Here is a 23,087-nt window from a genome sequence, read left to right on the forward strand (position 1 = left end):
TAAAACCTTTTTGTAAAAACAATTATTTTCTATATTTTAATATAGGACGAACTATATTCTATGTAAAATAATGTTTAACGCGGAAGCTTATTACGCATTGACCAATCATATTGCGTAGCTCAAACCTACGCATACTGCATTGGCTGTAAGCAGCACGCTGATTGGCTGACGATGACGTGGCTGCATTCCTGTGCAAGGCACGCACTCCTCTACAAGGCACTCTTTTCGGAACAAGAAATGGAATATCTTCGTCTAGGGTGATCGTTGAGCCGTAAAAGCTCTTGATTTGTGCTAGTCTCAGCTCAAGCTACGAAACTGCTATTCCAGCTCAAAACCCCATGTTAAAAGTGAACTATTTCTCATTGTAAATAAGACGTAAGCTAATAATCCAGCTTGTAACAAACAGGAACACGGCGAATTGTAACATTTTACACTGACGGGACAGACTCGTGGGGGTTATTTGCAAAATGACACGTAACGCAAAAGTTCTGGCCTTACCCGTACGCAACAATCCACGTCTCATTGCCTTTCATATATTTCCATTAACATTGCTATGTTCAAAGCGTTCAAATCATGCGTCACATTATAACGACACTGAATAACGATAGTGCAGCGCCGACTTATCGGCGTGAGCTTTATAAGGTCGGCTACCGAGAAAGTCACTTGTCCAATACGGTACACTACATCTGTTTGTCGGTTCGGAAGTCATGCAATATCATGACGTCCAGCAGAGGAGACTGCGCACAATAACGACCTCAACAACTTGTCCTCCATAACTTGTCTCCAATAACTTGTTCTCAAGTTACGCCAGCACAAAGGGAGGGGCTGTGGGCCAGCTCAGAATGCAACAAAAACTACAGAATATACGTCAAACACCCCAATATACGGCAAAAGAAATCACATCGAGGAGCATTTTATCGATTTAGTGGTAAGGTAAACCTTGCATGGCTATATAAGCATACACTAAAATGTAAAAGTAAATAGCACAGTAATACTACAAAGTCGGGATCCATCATGCATCCCGCAAAAGTAAAATATTATATATAAAGCGGTCGATTCTTCCAACAGAGCTCAACCAGCACAAATAACAGTTATAACTTTGTCGGGAAAATTAATGTTAATAAACCATGATCAGCGTGGTACTTGGCAAACAGCCCAGCATTTTACGAATCCCCACACCCGTCGTTTTGGCGGGCGTTGCAACCAGCATACAAACAACATAAGTCATCACGAACTAAGGCATCTCTAATCGTGAGTTTTAACGAACAACGTCATGCTCTTCGTAACATTCGCCGCAAGTCGCTGTGTAGAGTGCAGGGTAACAGAGGTATACAACAACGACGACAAGTGTCCCAGCAGCCAACGCCGGGTAGAGTGGGCACTCGACGGCCACAGCCCAAGGTAAAAAGTAGATGGAATGTCTAAGACACCAGATCTGACACTAGGCCACGCCTCACACGATATCAATGGTTGCAAACGCGATGCCAAGAGCGGCAGAGTTGGTCACGTCTCTTCCATGTGTAGGCTCTCCGGAGGGCACCAACTAAGCCTTTCAACGGCGCCCTACACTCATTTCCACTTCACTCTCGTGAATTCAGCCGGCAGGCGAGCATCCCACGCCGTGTCGACTGACCCATAGTATGAGGCTGCACAGATGTATGAGACTGCACAGTGGCCTTGTCGCCGGTCGCGCCACTCGCGTACACTCTACTCCACCTTCACTCAGGAGACGGCGCATCTGCACACATAGGTGGCCGACACGGGAGTGGTTTGTCAGCACCGCTTTGTTAGGAGTTTCGCGGCGACCCTGTTGCTGATAGCCCACGTCAGTGACGCGACTGCACATTACTGACGCGGTGACGCCAACGTCCGACATCATCAACGTCAGCAGCACTGACGTCTAGGCGGCCCGCACATCAGTCGGCCGTCCAGACGGCTAAGATAGCGCCTTCAGAAACGCTAGTGATGTTCGCAAGAGCTCCACCTGGGACTGAGGGCACCGGTAAACATGAGTCAATTCACGACACACACAAAGTCAGACGAAACAGCATTTGAAAAAAAAAACGGAAGCATCGGTAAAGTTGAAATGGATCATGGATGTGTTACTGAAAGTACCATCAAATCATGTGGATGACTAAACTGCAAAACAAAACCATCGTAATGTGGCACTGTACGCCATCAAACAGGAATGAAAAGCTCATTAAATACAGACAAAAAACTAATTTTGTTAATTATTTAAAAAATGGGACAAGAAGAATGAAGAAGGCAATCTTGAAAGGAATGCAAAGGCACTTATGGATATATCAAATAAAAGGAAGCTAAGTAAGGTCATGCATACTTACTTTGGCTTGCTTTATTTCCAGCTCGGATAGCTCAACGAGGTGTTTCTTGAAGGCAGCTACCCGTCGCGTCTTAAAACTGGTCAACTCTGCAAACGCATGTCAAATTTAATGACTACGCATTCTTACACTTTTGAAAATTCACATATCGACCTAGGCTATATGCTATAACAGGTACCCAAGTACGTACCTAAAATGGTTGAATCAAAACGTAAAGTATTTATATTGATATAGCATCCTGTAATTATTCGTTGATTATTCATCGATAATAAGATTATCGAAAATTCCTAGATTTACGATATACGTCCCAGCGCTAACCATACCATAAGAAGTCGCAGCATATTCGTTTTAAGAATATGGTACATACATGATACATTTGTCCATAGAATCATGCTTGCTTCATTGCGTTCCCTTGCTGCTATTATGAGTTGCGAGAATACAGCAAGCCTCAGACATAAAAACACCAATGATATCGAGCAGTTATAACCTTTTGCGTGAAGACAGGCTTTTCAAGCTGATTGGTGCTGACATTGTTTCGAGAACAAATCATTTTAGATTAATGCACTTACCCTCCTTCGCCTTCGTGGAGATTTGCTCAAAGCGTTCACAGGCTGCCTGTTGTGCCAGTTCGGCCTGTGAAAAGTCGCGCACGTAGAATCGTGCGTACCGTCGAGTCAATATCAATACAGAGGGAGCTGCTCTCTATCGATAATCACTCTTTGAAGACTATCTTTTATTGAGAAACAAATCGCAAAATGACGTGTGTGGTGGATGACGCACGCTGAGCCAAATAAAGTCACAAGCAAAAACAAACCCCACGGTAATAAGATCAGCAAATTGTTTACCACAGCAGCCCGACTGGTGACTATAAATGTGGAACTGATGGCCCCAGGGAATGTTGAATGACGCCAATGTGGACACCAATCATGAAATACACGGGACATACCCCAACAGACTATATCTATGTACACTACATCAAACATAAGCGTTATTAATCTAATAAAATAGGCAGCTAACAGACAATGTCATTTGTCTAAATAATTGCAAATAATACAGAATAGTCGTATCCGGGTTTCCACAAATAGCATACAATCAGCGACCGCTCGCCGCCAAGCAATGCCAGTTCAAGTGACATTTCGGTCACGTCTGCTGTTGGATTCTGCACCTGAATGTTTACTCAAGAGAAGCGTTAATGTTAAAGCCTCTGGTCAATGAAACATACGTCAGGAGCCTTAACCCTCGCCGGCACAGGCCATTTTGAGTCCTTCGACGGCACAAGGGGGGGGGGGGTTGGTACGACCCCCCCCCTCGCGTTTGGCCCCTGATCGAGCTAGAGCTTCGCGGAAAAAACGAGCGTGTTGCCCGTCACGAGACAAAGCCGATGATACCTAATTTTAAGGTCCTAGGTCATCGGGTGACCTTCCAGGTCAGGTCAATGACCCGAAAACCGGGAAAATCGGGACCTGTTAGAAAGTCGTAAAGTGTGGCTGCTATGTGGTTTTCCGGGGTGCTGATCACGAATATCGTGTTAGTTTTGATCAGAGATGATGTCTTTAAGCATTTAGACCAGGTCGGGTCAGGTCAGGTCAGGTCAACCGGTAGGGGTTGTGACGGGTATTCGTAATACGTGTCAACCGCCTCGGACAGCTTCGTAACATGTTACGAAGGCACCAAAACTACTTCGTAAATGTTCAAATGGTTGCTAAATTCGAATTCAGCTCCAAAAACTAGCCTAGAAACATGTAAAACTCGAAAAAGTGAACCGAGGTCACCGAGATCACGGAGGCTGATCAGGTTGCCACCCCCCCCCCCCCCCCCCCCCCAGGTAGTCTTTCTGCTCTGCACTCAACATTGTCTGATTTTTGGTATAGCTGCTCCTTTATCCTTTCTTGATGCAATGTCCCAAAATTTGTCGATTTGGGTGGGAAACAACATCCAAATGATGACAATTTTCCACTCTCATTTCAAATCTTTGAGAGCGATTTTCCACTCCCAACATCAAAAACGAGGAGGGTAGTAAACATCATAATGATTCATGTAATATGCAAGCTACATTCTACCTCATGTGTGTGGTGATGTATGCTATCAATCCATCTCCCCTCCATGCTTACCACTCCCACCTGTTTTTAGCTATATCTGACCGGTAATTTTCCACTCTCATCTCCCTGGCAACTGAATAATTTACCCCTCTGACACCCAAACCAAAATATAATTCTGGAACACTGTCTTGATGTCCCCTGAAAATTTCAAGTTTCTGTGGTTTTTGGTTTCGGAGATATGACCTTATTTTTCAGGTCATGTCATGACCCGAATGACCAATTCTCAACATCTTGCGTTGGCTATGGGCCTTGTGAGCTTTTGACACCTTGATTTCGGCCTTTTTTGCCAGTCTTACCTCCCACCTGTCATGGAACATGTTGTTCGACGATGTACAGATGTCAAGGTCAGGGTCTAGGTCAACCCAGGTCATCTAAAGTAATTGCGTTTTAGGCAAGCGTAATTTACTTTTCGTGAAGTTTTTTGACTGCATTTTTGGTAAAAGCTTCTCAGGTCATGATTTCATGTAATATGGACACATAAACAATCGGTGCACACATCAGTATACACACAGACACACACAGACATACAAACACATATCATTGACCTTGACCTAACTTGACCTGGAATGACCTCAGCAGCAAAAATCTGGTCGGGTAATGTTACAAAGAGGTTCTAGCTGGCTTTGCGCCAGAAAACGGCATCGTCATCGGTATATGCTAAGCAGCGCACTTGATATCCAACGGTGACCCAAAACAGCAACATTTTTTTAGTTTGACCTGACCTGGAAGGTCAATGACTGACCTGAGAAGGTAAAACTGGGTATCATTGGATTCGTCTCTTCCAAAAGAATCTTTTTGGTCTTTACCGCGAAGCTCTATCTCTAACAGGAACGAAATGGCGCGCGGGGGGTGGCAACCCCCCCCCCCCCATGTGCGTTCTAGGATGGTAAAATGGCATGTGCGGGCGAGGGTTAATGCAGTTGTAAGAGAACTTCCAGCGAATCCCACAGAGCACTGGGCAAAAAGGAACCGCATATTAAGTTCGGGCTGCATGCTGATCAGAGCACAGAAATTAAAATCCGTAGCTTACAGACCTGAAGTTACCTAAATCGCTATCCTTCAATGAATGATATTAGAAATCCGAATTCAGGAGTGTGTAGTACCTAGCAGGGCTGCGGAGTCGGAGTCGGAGTCGGAGTCGGAGTCGGTCGGAGTCGACAGTTGTGACCGGAGTCGGAGTCGGAGTCGATTTTAGAAACCCGAGCCGGAGTCGGAGTCGGAGTCACCGAAAATCTGTCGACTCCGCAGCCCTGCTAGGTCTGCGGAGTCGGAGTCGGGAGTTGGAGTCGGTCGGAGTCGACAATTCTGCCCGGAGTCGGAGTCGGAGTCGGAGCTAGTTTTTGAAAGCCGGAGTCGGAGTCGGAGTCGGAGTCGCCGAAAATCCATCGACTCCGCAGCCCTGGTACCTAGTTACTCGTATTTTGCGGTTCATACATGCAGAGTGCAAAAAAAGTAAAAAATGTGGGGCATTTTCTTATAAAATAAAGCCAACCTCTGATGAGTACTAATATCTTCGCTATCAGCCAAGGCACATTTACCTAATTCCATCAGTACCTAAAGGTTATCCCGCGCCGGGCCGGTGCTCTGAGATTCCGCGCCGGGCCGGGGGGGGGGGGTGTCTGAACACCCCCCCCCTTCTAACTCGGCTCCTGGGCCACGTAGCGACACGCGGTAAGCGGCAATAGAAAGAACGTCCAAAATAAGGACGAAAACACTTCGGTCATTTTTTGGGTCAGGTCAAAGGTCAGGTCACCAGAGGTCACCAAAGGTCAAATGTCCACTATTTCAACATTTTGGAAACTGCCAACGGCTATCTCGGGAACCGATAGAGCTACAGCGCCGCGGAAAAGCGCATTCGATAGCCCTTTTACAGACCTTTCTGAGTAATGTTCTCAGATTTCACCTCAGGTCAACGGTTTAGCCTCCAGAGGGCAAAAACTCCAATAGCCGTTTTTACGAAAAACGTTTTTTCGGCAATATCTTTTGACTCAAAAGAGCCACGACATTACGTTTGCCACCATCGTGTTCCTCTCGTCGAGACGCGTCGAATGAACTATAATTTGACCTTGAAAGGTCAACTTGAAAATTTGACCTCAGGTCAAGGTCATGACCTGACCGGAAAAGGTCATGTTGCATATCAGTCGATCCGCAACGTCGAGCCGAACACATCTAAGGCTTTTTCAGCGCTCTAGCACGTCTCTATCAGAAGTTATTAGCGAAAAACTATTAGATTCTGTCCATGACCTGAGATGACCTCGGGGACATAACGAGGGGTCACAGTTGCCATTTTCCGGTTCAGTGTGTCCATTTTACCTACATCTCGATGTTTGAGAGTGTCTAGAATAGCGTTCGTGCAAAACAGACGCTTTTCAATTTTCTCCCATCCCATTTCATCCCATTGAATGGAGACGTCGCAAAATTAACCTGACCTTAGGTCACCGATATCAAAATTCCGAGATATACATTTTATAGATAATGTTGCTCTAATCAATCGCTGAAAGTTTCAAGGCAATCGATCAATCGGTGTAGCTATGACGAGCATTCTTATTTTTTTCTGAGGTGAGGTCACTTGGCGTGACCTGGTGACCTGACCTAAGGTGACATGGGTCTGAAATTTCTACAACATGTGCGGAAAAGATGCACGAACAGATGTGCCAAAAACGGCGGCGGGAGCGCGCCGCCGTTTTTGAGATATCTGCGAAAAACCGCAGGGGGGGGTGTTCAAACACCCCCCGGCCCGGCGCGGGTTATTGTTCAAAATCGTTACCCATATTTTACTATTTTACCCAAGACATTCCAATAACAAACGTTCTTAACTAGACATGATCGCCCCAAATCAATTTTAAATGATGTTTGGAAGCGTTTTTTTTTACAAATTATAACAAGAAAATGCAATAACAAGGCCGCAATCTCATAATACGGAATATAACAAAATAACACAAAAATAACGTCGATTCCGTTCGTTCATTGGGGTTTACGGGCATGCCGTTCTTTTAACATATTTATCACGTTAAAAGGCCAGGGTTTCATTCCTGTACCCGTGAACGCGCGTCGACTCTGCAATGACATTCTATACCGACAGCAACGCTCAATGGCTACAATAAACATCCACTACAATTAGGGCTTCAGTACAGGCTGCGGCCGCTGAGAAACGTAGCAATGCAGTTTAAATCAGAGGCGTGTCCGGGCAGGATCACTCGGATATAGCGCCACAGAATGGCCACATTGCTCGCAATTCCTTTATAGCCACGACGCCCCAACAGCATATATAGGTAATCGGTTTAACATGTTCGCTCCACATAAATCTGAGGACCATGATAGGAAGTGATGAATCTGAAAATGAATGAGTCTGAATCTGAATCTGGCGATCTAGGAATGATGAGAGGCTTCCTCGTGAAACACGATGGACGTATGCTCACGCATCACTTATTATAAAAGCCTTGTTTTCTATCCTCTCAGATATTGATAACCCGCAAGGTATGCACATCTTTTCAGGCCTTACCGCAAATGCAAAAGCATTAGCTAAATGAACTGATGGGGTTCGTCGCCCCAAGTGATCTATCATACAGTGGTTTCGCATATCAATTATGATAATCAATTACGATAAAAACCACATACTGCTAGCTAGAATACCAAAACGTGCCGCATGCATTAGAAAGTATACGTGGAACCTTACCTCTACAACTTCCACAGCCTAAGCAAGCAGTAACAGAGTCTGCGATGTAAATGTAGTACATAGTTTTCCACAAAAAGAACGATCGAGGTACACAGCTGATAGCATCATCATCCCATGAGCACAAGGATAAAGCAATCACCCACACCATCAGCATAGCAGAGATATATAATTTGTCGTTAGACATGTTCCTGAAAACGAGAAAGGGAGGGAGAGAGAGCGAGAGAGAGAGAGAGAGAGAGAGAGAGAGAGAGAGAGAGAGAGAGAGAGAGAGAGAGAGAGAGAGAGAGAGAGAGAGAGAGATAGAGAGAAAGAGAAAGAGAAAGAGAAAGAGAAAGAGAAAGAGAAAGAGAAAGAGAAAGAGAAAGAGAAAGAGAAAGAGAAAGAGAAAGAGAAAGAGAAAGAGAAAGAGAAAGAGAAAGAGAAAGAGAAAGAGAAAGAGAAAGAGAAAGAGAAAGAGAAAGAGAAAGAGAAAGAGAAAGAGAAAGAGAAAGAGAAAGAGAAAGAGAAAGAGAAAGAGAAAGAGAAAGAGAAAGAGAAAGAGAAAGAGAAAGAGAAAGAGAAAGAGAAAGAGAAAGAGAAAGAGAAAGAGAGAAGAGAGAGAGAGAGAGAGAGAGAGAGAGAGAGAGAGAGAGAGAGAGAGAGAGAGAGAGAGAGAGAGAAAGAGAGAAAGAGAGAAAGAGAGGGATGAAGGAGAGGAGGGGGAGGGACAGAGATAAAAAGAGACATCCTATCCTTTGTTGAGCAGCATTTTGTGTTGACTGTCCCAGTGCGGGCGGGTCAGCAGAGATGTCGGGTAATTATGAACAGGGGTGGGTGGCCGTTTAGGATACAGGTTTTCCGGAGGAGCATCCGGCATTGTCCCGCTATAAGTGAATGAGGTGTGGGGCGTCAGCTCAAAATATACACGACGTTACTGCGAGTCAGATTGACGCCGACACATAACACCGGGACTTTTGCAGTGTCCAATGCAAAACCTCGCCAAAAACTAGCGATGAGCTAAACTGGAAGATTCGACCCTGACGCAGGCTCACAAATGATTCATGATATAGAGCTTTTAGTCGTGAGGGCAAATGCCTGAGTTCCTCACTTAAATGACAAAGGTACTGGGGCGGATACACAAGTCCTCTAATGCCAATGAAGATCTGCAGTGATGGTGCCGTCGGTGAATTGTCAACGGTACTTTGCAGCTCAATCGACTGCTCAGTGGAGGGGACATTGAGCAAAGAACGCATAAAGCGACCATGTTCACAGTACATTGACAGCCTCGGCTGGCGGTGAGGCGGATGCGAGCTTTATTAAATTGACCAGATCATCATTTGGTCCTTTCCATTCGATGAAATAATTCAATCGGTATAAATGAATGATAGGAAAATGTAAGGATAACAATTCAGAAAGCTATGAGCCCTCAGAGTGGAGGTAGAAGCGTAAAGAGAAACACCTTGCGAAGTAACATTTCACCACTTTAAACAGCCCTACGCTGGTCTTCTACCAAACATCCCACCAAACAATCACCCACCCAAGCAAATAGGAAAAAATCACCCTCCCAAATACAAACAATCGCTGCCCAAACACAAACCATCACCTGACCGGACACAAACCACCCGGGCCAGTCGTCAGTCGGCACGCTGCACGCTGCAGGTCACACTCCACAAGTCACAGCAGTCAGCCGCACACATAACCGCCAAGCAAACGACCAAACTACACCTCACCGGCCGAGCACTCGGCAAATCACAACCCATTAGCGCCAGCACTCCATACACCGAACCAATCCAAGACTGAGCACACCACGAGGCACGACATAGCAGACGTCACCAGTCCAGCCCCATCAGCACACCACATGTCACCCATACAGATAGCTTATCACGGCTCAGCAGCCAAGCAGCCGGAAAATCACAAATCATAACTCGCTATCCCATCGAACCACGCCATGCCACAACCCCTGGACATCAGTTACGCCACACCATCACCAGACGCCCACACAGTCCCAGCCCGGTGCGGGCGCGCCCTCACGCGGCGTGTGACGGCGACTGGAGCGCGCCACCGTCGCCGCAGTGGCGCCACCCACTGGAGAAAGCAGCGCGAGCCGCCGTAACCGAGGCTGCGGAGCGGCCGCTGCAGCTGCCTCCGACACCGGCCAGCGTGGTTAGAGGCGGGATGGATGGGGTTCCAGACGCGAGTTATGGGTAGTGTGACGTGGTGCTGCCCAGAATTACAATTTACATGGACATCACATGGACTTTGACCGTTGACGGGATATTGTCGCGGCATGGTGGGCGGGCGGACAGATAGTTTACAACGTCCATGATATCCACCTAGTGATAAGTAACTCAGACATTTGTCAGAGGGGGCTACGTAAAACATGTTCCTTATCCACTCCCTCTCACATGAGGCCAGGTTAGTATGGCACTTAACGAACCACTAGTCTAGTACGACACCCCCGATCACTGCACGTCCGCTCCACCCCTCTGAGGTCCTCCCATCCCTCACTCACCGCGTGTACCTCTCGGTTGCGGGAGCGCGCCTTCTCCAGTGACTTGTTAGCCTGCTCGTAGTCGGAGAGCAGCCTCAGTCTGCGGTAGAGCAGCGCCTTAACGGCCGTGGCGTCCCGCTGGTAGTACCGCAGCAGGTCGGACAGCTTCAGGTCCTCGTCAGAGGCCACGCGGTTCTCGGCTTTCTGAGGGCGGAGACAGATTAAGGAGTGAGGATCTATGTAGTAGCAAGGCGAGACGCTAACGAGTCCATAGAGGTCACCATAATGATCGCCTTCATATTTAGGAACGTCTACGACTCTACATGCTTAATAGGGTGTGTCACTAATCGCAATGCAAGGTGCTCCATCGATTTTATTGTGCTCTACTCATGTGGAAAGGGCGTGGCATTGTTAATTTCCCGCAAATTTTAACCCCCAGGCGGCGCCGAGCGAGAGAAGTTTGCCTTATCTCACAACATAGGCGACCCTAGCGCCCCTGGCGGCTGTTTGCGAAACTAACAGGCCGTTGCCTGTATGGGCTTATCCCTGCTCTCTGTAAGCGCGTCTAGGGACAAATAATAGTATGGGCAGATTGCAGAGAGTGCAAGCTAATGACGAATACCTATAATGAATACAATATATTATCACAGGGGCCCAGGAACATTCTTCAAGTTGGGGTGCAAGCCCAAAATACCTGACATGACGCATATGAAATAGTAGCGTAGTCAGGGGGTCCCAGGAGGCACGTGCCATCTAGTCCCCCCCCCCCCTATCGCATTCAGAGGACCCCTCGGGTCGGAGGGGCTCTGTGGCACCGGTTTACCGCTCAGGGTCTATGCTGGCCATATTTCGATTCAGAAAGAATAGGGCTCGTAACAGCACCTCGTGAGTCCAAAGAAGCCTCACTAAATTGTCCATGAGGGTTACACGCCGGCTTCTGAAGGCTACTGGCGGCCTCTGAGGGCCCTTTACCGGCCTCTTATGGCCGCTAGCGTGCCTCTGAGAGTCCTTGCCGGCCCAAGAGGGGCCATATCTAGAGCCTTACGCCAACCTGTAATCAGTAATGGCCTCACACCAATGTCTCTGACGGCCCCATTACGACGATTGTGAGACTGAGGGCCCTCACTGGTGCTTCTGAGAGCCCACCCGGCCATAAAGACCCCTGAGGTACCAACTGACCTCTGAGGGTCCACGCTGACTATATTTCAGCTGAGAAAGACCTCACAGGTCTCGTAAGAGCACCTCATGAGCCCCTAAGTAGCCACACTAAGATCTCCGTCAGGGTCTACGCCGGCTTCTGAGGATCCCATAACGGAGACCGTGAGGGCCCTCAGCAGGGCCTCTGAGGGTTCACAACCAGCACCGTGGTTCTAAGGGCCCATAAGGACACCACTGAGGGTCCCCCAAGCCAGTGCCACACTATTTATACAACCCTATATTGGTGGCTCTGAGGTAACCACACCTGCGCCTGTGAGGGTTCGGCAAAAGCATATCTGACGGCCACCTACCTGCAACTCTGAGGGCCCTACACCAGAGACTGAGGGCCGCACTGGCGTCTCAGAGTACCTTGTCGGTATCTAAGGACCCCACAGCGCTTCTGAAAATGCCGCCGGCCTCTGTGGGCCCCTTGCCGGTCTGAGGTCCCCCTCCCCGGTCGTTGAGGGCCCCCTGCCGACTTTTAAAGGGTTCGCACCAGCAGCTCTAAGGGCCACACACCCACATGTAACGGACCCACACCAGTGTCTCTGAGGGTCCACAACGGCGTCTGTATTCTGTGAGGACCCTCACCGGCGCTTATGAGGGATTCACACTAGCACCTCTGAGGGGCCACACGGGCGTCTGTGAGGACCCCACACCAGTGCCTCTAAAGGCCCCTAATTGGAGGCTCTGAAGGCCCTGCATCGGTGATACTGAGGGTCCTACCAAAGGCACAACACAAGCCATTAGTCTCCTTCTGAGTCCCACACGCCGCCCTCCCACCATAAGCGGCGGAACGGGGAGGGCACCGGGGCACCGTGCCCCCTCTGATTTGGGCATTTTAACATTAGCCCTATGGGCGTTGCATGGAAAGAATGGGACCAAAAGTCGGCAGTGCCCCCCCCCCCCCCCTCCACTTAATTGAAGGTGTTCCGCCGCTACTGCCTCCCACCGGAGCGAGTAAACCTGTATCAATCAACGACTTTACCACCGTTGTACGTCATAATGTTCTCATCACGCCAAATCAAATACCATCTGGAACCAAAATGGTCCAGTATAAAATCTGGGGGTCTATGCAGTGAACGACGCTACAAAAAAAAAACGTGACACCTAATAGCAGGCACTATAAACATGCGCTCGTACGTATCCCGTCAGACCAGGACGGGGATCGGGGGTAGTACTATGCAATATACATTAACACAGAACTATTTCGTGCTTTAAGATGCATAACATCACATTTTCACCAACATTCTGAGTGCCAGACAAGCCAGCAGCAAGGCGTCATTTCGGTAAAATGCATTTAATGATGATCGTAAGCTCCCAAAGCATAGCGAGCGTGTTAGTTCAAAACATTGCCGCTAGGGGCGCTGAGGTCGCTAATGCTGAGAGATAGGCCAAAGTGTCGGCGGTCGGCGCCGCATGGGTGTTAATATTTGGGGGAAATAAAAAATGTCACACGGTTTCTACGTGTCTGGGGCACGATAAAATCAGTGGAGCACCATGTTTTGCGAAAAAAGTGCCCAAAATGACACACCCTAAGCTTAACATTACCATTATGCGTCTTATGCCAGTGATAATGATACTAAGAACTTAAGAGCGCTCGAACTCCATCGATGTTCGTCGCTCATGCATCATGTCAAGTTCAATATTACTCCAAAGATCTAAGTACGGCTACTCTGTTCGCCGTTCTATGGAAATCTCTTAGCTAGCACCAATCTTCCTCACTGAACGATTCCCGAGAGTACAGGAGCCCAGGTGTCGTTTACTAGTACGGTACAATGTCCCGACCGGGGGCTACAGCGTCGCACTGACAGCCAGATGGCTGGCGATTGGAATCGGGACCGAAGAGACCTCAACAGGTGGCGGTGCCCAGTTGCACGAATATCATTCCGTTCAGTCACGTCTAGTGTGCTGCGCAGAGGTGGGCGAGCAAAATCGTATCTGGAGAGATCTGTGCAGTGGAACGTGAAGCCGACAACAAATGATGAGGTTTTTAATATTAAGTCAAGGCAGCTTTAGTTTCAATTTAGATAATATGATTAATGTTATCTATGGTTTCAAATATCAAGATGTCCAGAGCAATGAGGCAAATTTCGTTATCTTCCAATTAAAACATGCAATCCTTTGTAAAAAGTAGCCGAAAACGCTCGTTGGTTCAGAAATAACTGGCATTTAATTCGACAGCTAGAACATTAGAGAAAGGATAACGACTAGTTGGAATTGTCACGAACTATACAACTGCCCACTCGCTGAACTGCTGTAACCACCACGGAATTGATTCACCCCTTCCACGACTCATTCTGACAATGAGGCCACAACTCACCGTGACTCTCTCAAACAGCTGGCCACGACTCACCCTGACTCTCTCGAACAGCTGGCCATGACTCACCCTGACTCGCTCGAACAGCTCTGCCACGCTGTGCAGGAACCGGTCCAGTCGCTGCGACTCGATGGTACCCAGCTGTGAGGCGGCATCCGATACTTTGATGTAAGAGTCGGCCACGCCTGTGATATAAAGGACATTCGGTGAGAACAGCCATCGGGATTGGCGGCGTGGGGATACAAAGGCATCCATGTTCCTAACAGTACCTACTGTCACTATTACACTGTAGTCATATCATGACAGGTTTACACTTTCTGCCATCGGTCAGAGCAGATAATGAAAGTAAGTAAGAAAAGGTTAAGAAAATAGGAGATATCTCATATGCTTGCAACAACTCAAGCTCAAGCTTCAACTGTAACTCGTTCCTAAAGCAGAATATCGCAGCCAAGTGGCATAATTCACATTTATCATTCCTAACACCAAACCTAGCCAGCCTATCACAACGCCCATATAAGGGAGCCTCAAAGTCTCTGAAGCGACTCCTCACTTTTTCTGGCGCGCGTCATGCGGTCGGCGCGGTGGGTGGCCTCTTTGATCTGCTCGTGGTATACGAGCACGAAACTCCTCTCGTGCTCGAAGAAGTCATCCACGTCGCGCTGGGTGGCCTGCAGCAACAGCTCGTCCGTGGTCTTGGAGAGCGACTTCATCAGACCCTCCAGACGCTCCTTACGGTTCTTACCGCGGACAGACAGCTGGAAAGGGCATGGCAATTATCGTTAATAAGTATAAAAAATCGTAGTTACTGAGCAACATACGCACAGTCATTCCAAACCTAGGTCTACGTTCAACTTCAGTCGTAGCTTCAAAAGTCAGCCAATGTAGTTCTAACGAAATAATATAAAAAAGGCGTCATCCCGACTTCCGCTGACATTGAACACCGCCATAAACTACACTTCCGATCCAACTGAGCCCTGATCGGCACAGGGCAGTGCACTCACGTCTTGGTCGTACTCCAGAAACACTCTGAAGTTGTGATCGTGGCGGAACACCGGGTGTGCAGCCAGCCGCGTCAAAAACGTCTCGTGCATCGCCACCGTCTTCTTGAATGTGGCCAAGTATTCCCTGGAAATGAAAGGAAAGTGTAAGGAACATCACGAAGTGTTAGTAGTATTAGTACTTAGTATGTAAGCTTGAAAGGATACACGAAGCAGTGTCTACATACCTACATCAATGCGAAACACCCATGAGTTCAGAAGAATGATAGCAGACTTAGAATGTTCGGTCTCGGGAAGTCAACATCGCACGATTTAGGGTAGGTATAGCAGTGAGCAGAGAGCAAGAATATTGTCTGCCGTATGAATACAGCAAACTGATGCAAATGATTAATTAGCACAGTAATAAGTATTTTAAGACCATTTTGAGCGTGTGAGCTGCGTGTGAGCATGCCATTACTGTAAACTGACTGTTCGAGTTCCTGCTTCATCTTGTTGAACTCCTCCTTGGTCATGTTGCCCTCGCTGTCGCCCAGTTTCTGCAGCTTCTCTCGGGAGGCGTCAAAGTCGGGCCGGGGCGGCGCAGGAGGAATCTGCACAGTGCACAAGGGACAAGTCAGTACATGCCGGTCACAGGCATAGCCAGTGACAGCGTGTATCAACGATAAATCGAGTGAAATAGCAACATTTATGGTTGAATACAAAGTATGCATACAATTTATCATCGACAAGTCTCGACAAATGCAAAATAAGTTGAAGCCATATTGCACAAAATAATGTGTCTAAGAGGAATAAAACGGAAAAGGCTAAGCCAGTGAGCCTCATTTCCGAAGGTGAGAGTGATTCTGAATAACTGATGCAGAAGTGCCGCTACACCAGTCAGGACTGGACCCGGTGGCGAGCCGGCACTCACGATAAAGCCGCAGTAGTCTGCGTTCTCCTCGAGTGCACTGTGCAGCCATCGGAACTCCTCGTGCTGTCGGACCACGGAAAACTCCGGCTTGGCGAAACACGTCAGCGTCGTCTGCGCGATACACGACACAGAAAACATACGTCATCGATGTCTAGTAAGGCACACTGGGATCTACCTGAATACAGTCATTATGAATGGTTTTCACAACGATGCCTCTAGTCAACTCGATCACCAAACAGCTTAAAAAACGATCCTGTTTGTTAGGGTTAATGGTGCGTTTACGGCGGAGTCATCACGTGCCCATAAAACTGCCGTCGTTACGACAAAACACTAGAGTAGACCCTAATGCGATACTTGGCTGACCTACCTTGGTGTGTACGGTGAATTTGACCTTCTCGCGTTCACTGAGGGCGTCCGAGATGTCGACCACCAGCTGACTGGCGGCCGCGTCCCCGTCCGGCTCCTCCGGCCTGCCCGGCTGCGGCAGAGGGGGACATGGTCACAGACTGCACGGTGGCACCAGACAGCACAGACACGCAGATCCAGCCCTTGTGTAAATTATTGCCCATAGGCCATAATGTAAATAATGTCAGGCAGGTCTTGGTCAGACATGTGCACTGAACATTTGATAATGACAATGCTAGGCATGCATAGCCTTTGAGCTTTACCATCCAATAACAAAAGCCATCATCAGTGGGAAATTGTCGAAGGCTGATAAAATGCAAAATTGAGCCCATAATTGTAGACAATTTTTATGATGTATTGAATTTGAGAGTAATCAGAACTTATTCTTGTCTGTCAAAACCAATAATATAAACACAAAATGAACAGATTTGTAAACAGCATTGCTGCATGAACTGCTCCACTGAAGTAAAATTGCTGCCCAGTGGCACAAAAATTTATTGAGAGGATATAAAATCCAAACACACGAAGAAAATGGATCACTAATTTTTGGGGAAAAATTGTCAAAGCATGTTGTGGTAGTAGGCAGTGGACTGATATTATACAACTCAAAAGCCTGTTACCATTTATAGGTACTGAATATCATAATAGGCACAAGAAAAAATGTAGGTAAGGTTATAACAGCACAAAATGTCCATTCTGCATGGAACATGGTTACCTTCAATGGAACCTCCTTCATTACATCAGGATCCTCAATGCCTGGTTCCTCCAACATCTTGACTCACAATACTTGACTTGTCCTGTGTAAAAAAAAGTAATAGAATAAAACACAATGTCAATACCAAGCAGCAATATGACTACACAACAGATCAGCTAATTGAACAGTGACTAGCAAGAAAAGGTAGGTACACAAAGCACGCAAAAGCTAGCAAGTAGCACTAGTCAGAGGCATGTCACTCATAATGTAAGGAACTTGATGTCAATCCAATCGGAATGCCTAACTCCGAAATGAAATGTCCCACTGCTTGTAATTTAGCATGGGTGTATTGCCTGTGCATAACATTTTAAAAAATTTCCATCTTGAAAATGTGTAGAGAAGGGCGTTCTCTTAGCACACAGAGCCAAACCATGATATCATTTTGTGGCCTCTCACTCAGCAAGCAACACATTGCTTAGCAAAAGTCCAGTTCAACAGCTGTCCCATGCCTTAGACCCTGAGGCTGAGCTCAATTTAAATATCCAAATTAAAAGTGAACTATGTTATAAATGAAATAAGCTTTCAAAAACATTTTATGACCTTATGAAAATACAGGGTGGGGCAGAAAGATTTACCTGTTTGTTTTTAGCCCATAACTCAAAAAGTTTTGGACGGATTTTAGTAAGATTTTGCATGCGGCTTCCCAACTGACTCGTGTATTATTGTTCTGATCGGTTTTAATTCTGTCGTGGTTGTTGATGAGCTACGGCGGAGTTTACAAAAAGAGCCCAAATTGCGGCGCCGATGCAGGCTGGCCACAGCGTCCGAAGCGTTCCAAAACAGCTCGGTGTTGCCATGAAAACTGTTAACAATCTAATGAAATGCCTTAAAAGGACAGGTACAGTGTCGACGAAGCCCATCCCAGGCAGAACAAGACATGTCCGCACCAAAAAGCTGGTTGATATCGTACACAAGATGGTGTCTCGAAATCCTTGGCGAAACATGCGCAAACTGGCAAAGGACCTCGATTTTTGGCCCAAAACGATCAAAAGAATCATAAACGACGTTTTGAGCCTTAGTCGTACACGATGCAACGTCGACACCTAATTTCGGCGGCATCCAAGGAGAGGCGGCTTCACAGGGCCCAAAAGATATTGGAGGAAATCAGAAGCGCCGGTAGCAAGGTCTTCCTCTGATCTGATAAAAAAGATTTCCACGGTTCAGCCCCAGATGAACTCTCAATGCGACATAATCTTGGTAGATGGTACATGCAGCATTAATCCTGCTATCCAGGCCAGTTTTGGTCACCACAACCCTGCTGGTGTCATGATTTGAGCTGCCGTCGCATCCGACGGCTCAAAAGGACCCTTGATCTTCATCGAGGCGGGTGTGAAAGTCAGTTCACACGTTTATGTCCATCTGCTAGAGGAACATGCTCTGCCTTGGATCGCTGTCGTTCCGAGACGGATACGTCGTCGTCCAGGACGTTGCGTCGTCTCATACTGATACGGCCAACTTCACTCAACAGTTGTGCAAGACCCAAATGCCTGGATTCTGGGACAAGGACATGTGGCCACCATCAAGTCCAGACCTGAACCCGATGGACTTCACCACCTGGGCCATCCTGGAGAGCGAGATGTGCGCAACACCACACAGCAGCATCGCCGCTCTGAAGCTGGCCCTCGCGACGGCATGGTCGAATTTCGACGAGGACATCGTGCGGCACTCGCGCCTCTCCGCAGGGGGAGGTTTCGGGGCAGGGGTGAAGACCAAAGGTGGCCATATTGGTTCATAGTGCCGTTGCTGAGATGTGTACATGCTACTGAATACGTGTACCAAAAATCATTTGAATATCTTAGTTCTGGATCGAAATATTTTCAAAAATCAAGAGGTAAATCTTTCTGCCCCACCCTGTAGAAGATAGATAACTAACTATAAACCTAGTGCAAGCAAGGCAGGTGCCCACAGGCCATTCCAGATGTCATCTCAAATCTGCCTGGTTATTTTAACGAAGGGAGATTTTAAGATAGTCTGAACTCTGAAACCACCTGTAGGCACCCGCTTTTACTGTCCAGTACACTTAGAAATATTGGATGCCAAAACATGGTGGGTGAATTATGATCAAACTTCAAGCAAATTGAATGGAATGGAATCTGTAAGAAACTTAAGGCCTGGCTACACTATGCATTTTCAGCTTGCGTGTTTTGCGGTTATGCGTGTTTTGCATAATATTGTTCTAGAAAAAGAAACGACATAATGTTTTTGTGATGTTTAACATTAAATTTTAGTTAATATAAGACTTTGATTAACTTTTGTATATAAATAATCCACAACTGATGCAAAAATTATATTATTTATAAATTTTCTCTAGAACGATATTACGCAAAAAACGCACGCGGAAAATGCATAGCGTAGCTAGGCCTTTAAGCTCTATATCTGACAGTGACCACGGCCATATAAGTTACAGTGACACAATAAGCAGCATACCTAGTACCTACTTTATATTGTACTAACTACTAAGAGAAGTGAGAACTGGTAAAAGGCATAAGGTGTATATCTGAAACTGGGTTACAGAAATGCATTCATGGCGCAGGTGCGCCAATACCAGTAAAAGCAGACTAGAATTAAAATGGTTTATTGGATTGAGTCACGGAACAAAAAACGAGGAATATGGCAAAAACGCGTGCTACACAACATATGCAATGCGAAAAAATAACAAATGACACGGGTGCGGTTATTTTTTCTCATCTTAGTTTGCTATTTTGGCGCGATTTTGACAATTTCTGGCGCATTCCACTTATTTACTTTAGCGGCCATAGGGCAATGGTTTACTAACGGGAGATGTGATAAATTGTAGCAGCAATACTTGAAATATAAGGAAGAAGTGAAGCAATTATGATACCTATTATTTTTTATAATGACAGAAGGAACGTGGAAGAAAAACATTTTGTGCAGCATGTGAAAACAAGGAAATAGAATGAAAGAAGGCTGCTACTTTTCATGCTCCCGAAACCAGCCATCTCATCATAGCATGGTAATGATAGTTAAAGTTTATGTTAAAAAAGAATAGAAGGAGCTGCTGCAAAGGTCTTTGTGATGCCTCAAATCTGTTAAGTCAAGTCAGGCATGCTCTTACAGACTGAACGTTCAAGTTACGAGACCCCATCATACTCCAGTGGCTGCATGGTGCTTGAGCTTGTCAAATACTTAAATGTTTTGCTCAGAAATTGTTTGCTTTATTGGTTTCTTGAGTTTCACCAGATAAAGATACAAGGTTGGCTGATTTGGTGTTAGTTATCCATATTAAAGTGCACTGTTTGTGACAAGATTATGGAAATTGTAACCTCAATAATGAAATTTCATGCTGATGCTGTCAAAGCTATGATATGTTGCCTTGTGTTTGAAATCAGGCAAACATGAATTGAAGCTGTTTTCTAAAAAAAAACTGCTTTTTAGTAACTTTCACCCCATAATTTGTATTTATTCAATCTCAGAATGGGAGCAAGGCTGAATGACAATTATCTTTTGGGAAATGCTCTACAAAACTGCATTGCTTTTGTTTCTGTGGCATAATTTTGTACCTAATTCAAAGACTTTCTCTGGTGTAGTTTGTAAGATTGTTTGAACTTCTACTTTCTGACCTGTTTGGTGCCAATAAATCCTGCAACCTATTTGGCTTATTTACCCATCTCTCTTGCCATTCCTACATATTTCATGTCAGTCTATTGCATAAATATTGTGTAGTTAACATACTTCATGATATACAAATGAATGGTACCTATAGAAGCTCGATGTGGGTAAATGAGAACCAATGAACCTATGTTTTTTTACAATGGCATAAAGTCCTCTTGTCACGGCCATAGATATCACAGAAGATTTTGCTGAACTGCGCAAGAGAATCCTGTGCAAGGAAATGTTTTGCATGATTTAGCTTAACAGCATAAATTTTATTTTCCCAGTTGCATTGGAGCTCTGCTGGAGTTTGCTGATGACAGGATGCTGAAGGGCTGAAGCTGGTAGCTCTGGCAGGAGTACAAGTGTCCACCAGCTCAAGATCCGACGCCGCCGCGTCGCCGCCGTTAGGCACTCCGCGGAGACGGGGACGGCAGTCATGGTTGAAGACACCGCATTTCCCGCCTGGACTGTCCGGTCGCAGACTGGTAATCCCTCCGGTGAGCCGCACACCGTGGAGCTACTGCACCGCGCGTGTCCACCCGCAGCGCAGTGCCAGCAACGGTGCCGTGAGTGCGACATCTGCGTGCATATGACGCAGTGCGACTGTCACGACTCGCGGCTCAGTGTTCTGTCTGTGACAGTGCGGCTCGCGCTCGTTTTAGCGTGGTGCTCTGTTGTATATAACCACCTTGATGGAGACCTATGTGCTGCCGCTTGAGTTTCAATGTACAGTTTTATGCATCAAGCTAGCGTAAGTAAATGGCTGTCAGAGGCCAATTTGAAGCGCAATTAGTACCCATAACCCAGCTGGGTTGAGCGAGTCATGTGACTAGTCCCGATGAACGTACTGTTTCGATGTCGTCAGTCGTAGACTTTTGTAAACCATTCGTTTCGGAGCTCTGTGTTGTGTTGTTCGGGACCAGTTGTTTGAGCAGTTTGCTTTATGCTTCGTGCGCTGACAGAACGCTGGTCGTACACAAGTCATGTGTTTCCTTTCGCCCCTAATGTGTTACTGCGGTACCTATGCAGTTGTAATGTGTCTCGAGACACTAACTGGTCACACTTGGTTGTGAAAATGACACTAGCTGGTCGCACTTGGTTTCAAACTGCGCTTGGAAATCGTGCAATTTACTGACGAATTGATGGGCCGCGTTTGTGTTCCTGTTAAGAAACGGATCTCAATATAAGGTGATTCAGAGGTAGGAACCTGAATGCATTCGTTCAGACTTTTCATTTTATAGGGATGCTGCTTCTTGAGCAAGAACGAGCTGGTTGAGCGAAGCGCAATCGATATTTGTTATCGTGGTTGTAGACTGTGGCCATTACATCACTATTCAACTCCACGCACCAGCATTACTTAAACTGCTTGAACCTATACTTCATTTCGCTAAATTTCGGGGTCGTCAACCTACGGTCGGTGGCCGCGTTACGTTTGGCCAATAACTAGATTTTATACATATTAACTGGTTCATATAATCACAGCATGATGCCCCGGACAATTTTTATTTGATTCACTGATAATAAATGTGTCCCATTACCGCACAAACTGAGACTGAAACTGGACAGCTCGCTTTTCGAGGTTCAAGTTCATTATCTTCAGATGTTATGGTATGGTAAGCATTTAATGATCGAAGAAAATGGTCAGCGTTAGCAGTGCTAATCGGATATTATGGGCTTTCAGTTATTTCAATATTTGTTTAGGCTATTATTCTTGTGGTATCTCCTGTCAATTTCACGTGGAACATATAGTATTATCTAATACAATCGCGGTAACTACATATTTTCTGTCGGTTACTGTTAGTGTTATTATCATTGATTCGTAATATTTCGCTACGAGCGTGGCTCGATTCACATTGTTATTATATTGGCATTCAAGATTTAAGAATAAAAATCTTTCAATGCATTCCAATTCCATCAAAATGATAATATGCAAAAAAAGGCACGGTGACTATAAATAAAAAAAGGTATAAAAATTGCAGCAGTTTTGTGAATCAAAAATAGCTGTAAAATAGGCCTGTATAACTTCAACAACAGTGCGCCAAGAAACGTCTAAAAACGCGTAAACAAAAACTAAGATGTAAAAAAATAACTGCACCCCGGTAACCCTGAATGACACGTATAACACGAGAAACTCGCGCCCCGCACCCGACATTACACCAGTCGTCAAGGTCTAATCGGTCTAATGTAAACACTAAAAACTAAAGCTCAGAATCTTAGGTGGCTAAAACCGCTAAAACAATGCCCTATTTCTTCGCAAAGATCCTGGAGATTTCAAAAGTAAATTTGAAAAATCATGTTGCAGCA

The 23,087-nt window shown here is 46.2% G+C and overlaps 1 protein-coding gene and 1 long non-coding RNA gene across 9 annotated transcripts; one reads left to right on the forward strand and one right to left on the reverse strand.

The window, feature by feature from the left end:
- Positions 1–519: 519 nt before the first annotated feature.
- LOC122373129 (sorting nexin-32-like) lies at positions 520–19,798 on the reverse strand. Of its 8 annotated transcripts, none has more exons than XM_043350920.1 (12): positions 19,607–19,798; positions 17,130–17,211; positions 16,377–16,487; positions 16,010–16,120; positions 15,568–15,689; positions 15,103–15,226; positions 14,652–14,856; positions 14,171–14,286; positions 10,606–10,788; positions 2,909–2,972; positions 2,343–2,428; positions 520–1,990 (listed from the first exon to the last, which is right to left on the reverse strand). In XM_043350920.1, the coding sequence occupies exons 2-12, from the start codon at positions 17,184–17,186 to the stop codon at positions 1,937–1,939; spliced, it is 1,233 nt and encodes a 410-aa protein (XP_043206855.1). In that variant the 5' UTR covers positions 17,187–17,211; positions 19,607–19,798; the 3' UTR covers positions 520–1,936. The 8 variants fall into 8 exon arrangements, with proteins under 8 accessions (XP_043206855.1, XP_043206860.1, XP_043206859.1 ...); XM_043350925.1 differs by having other exon boundaries at positions 10,615–10,788; positions 19,607–19,712; XM_043350924.1 differs by lacking the exon at positions 19,607–19,798 and adding an exon at positions 19,042–19,292.
- A 44-nt stretch (positions 19,799–19,842) lies between these two features.
- LOC122373131 lies at positions 19,843–22,007 on the forward strand. Its single transcript, XR_006254983.1, has 2 exons — positions 19,843–20,142; positions 21,068–22,007. It is a non-coding gene; the product is annotated as an uncharacterized LOC122373131 (long non-coding RNA).
- Positions 22,008–23,087: the final 1,080 nt, after the last annotated feature.

Source organism: Amphibalanus amphitrite, unplaced genomic scaffold, assembly GCF_019059575.1.
Source record: "Amphibalanus amphitrite isolate SeventyFive unplaced genomic scaffold, NRLGWU_Aamphi_draft 001448F_arrow, whole genome shotgun sequence".
Classification (NCBI taxonomy): Eukaryota; Metazoa; Arthropoda; class Thecostraca; order Balanomorpha; family Balanidae; genus Amphibalanus; species Amphibalanus amphitrite.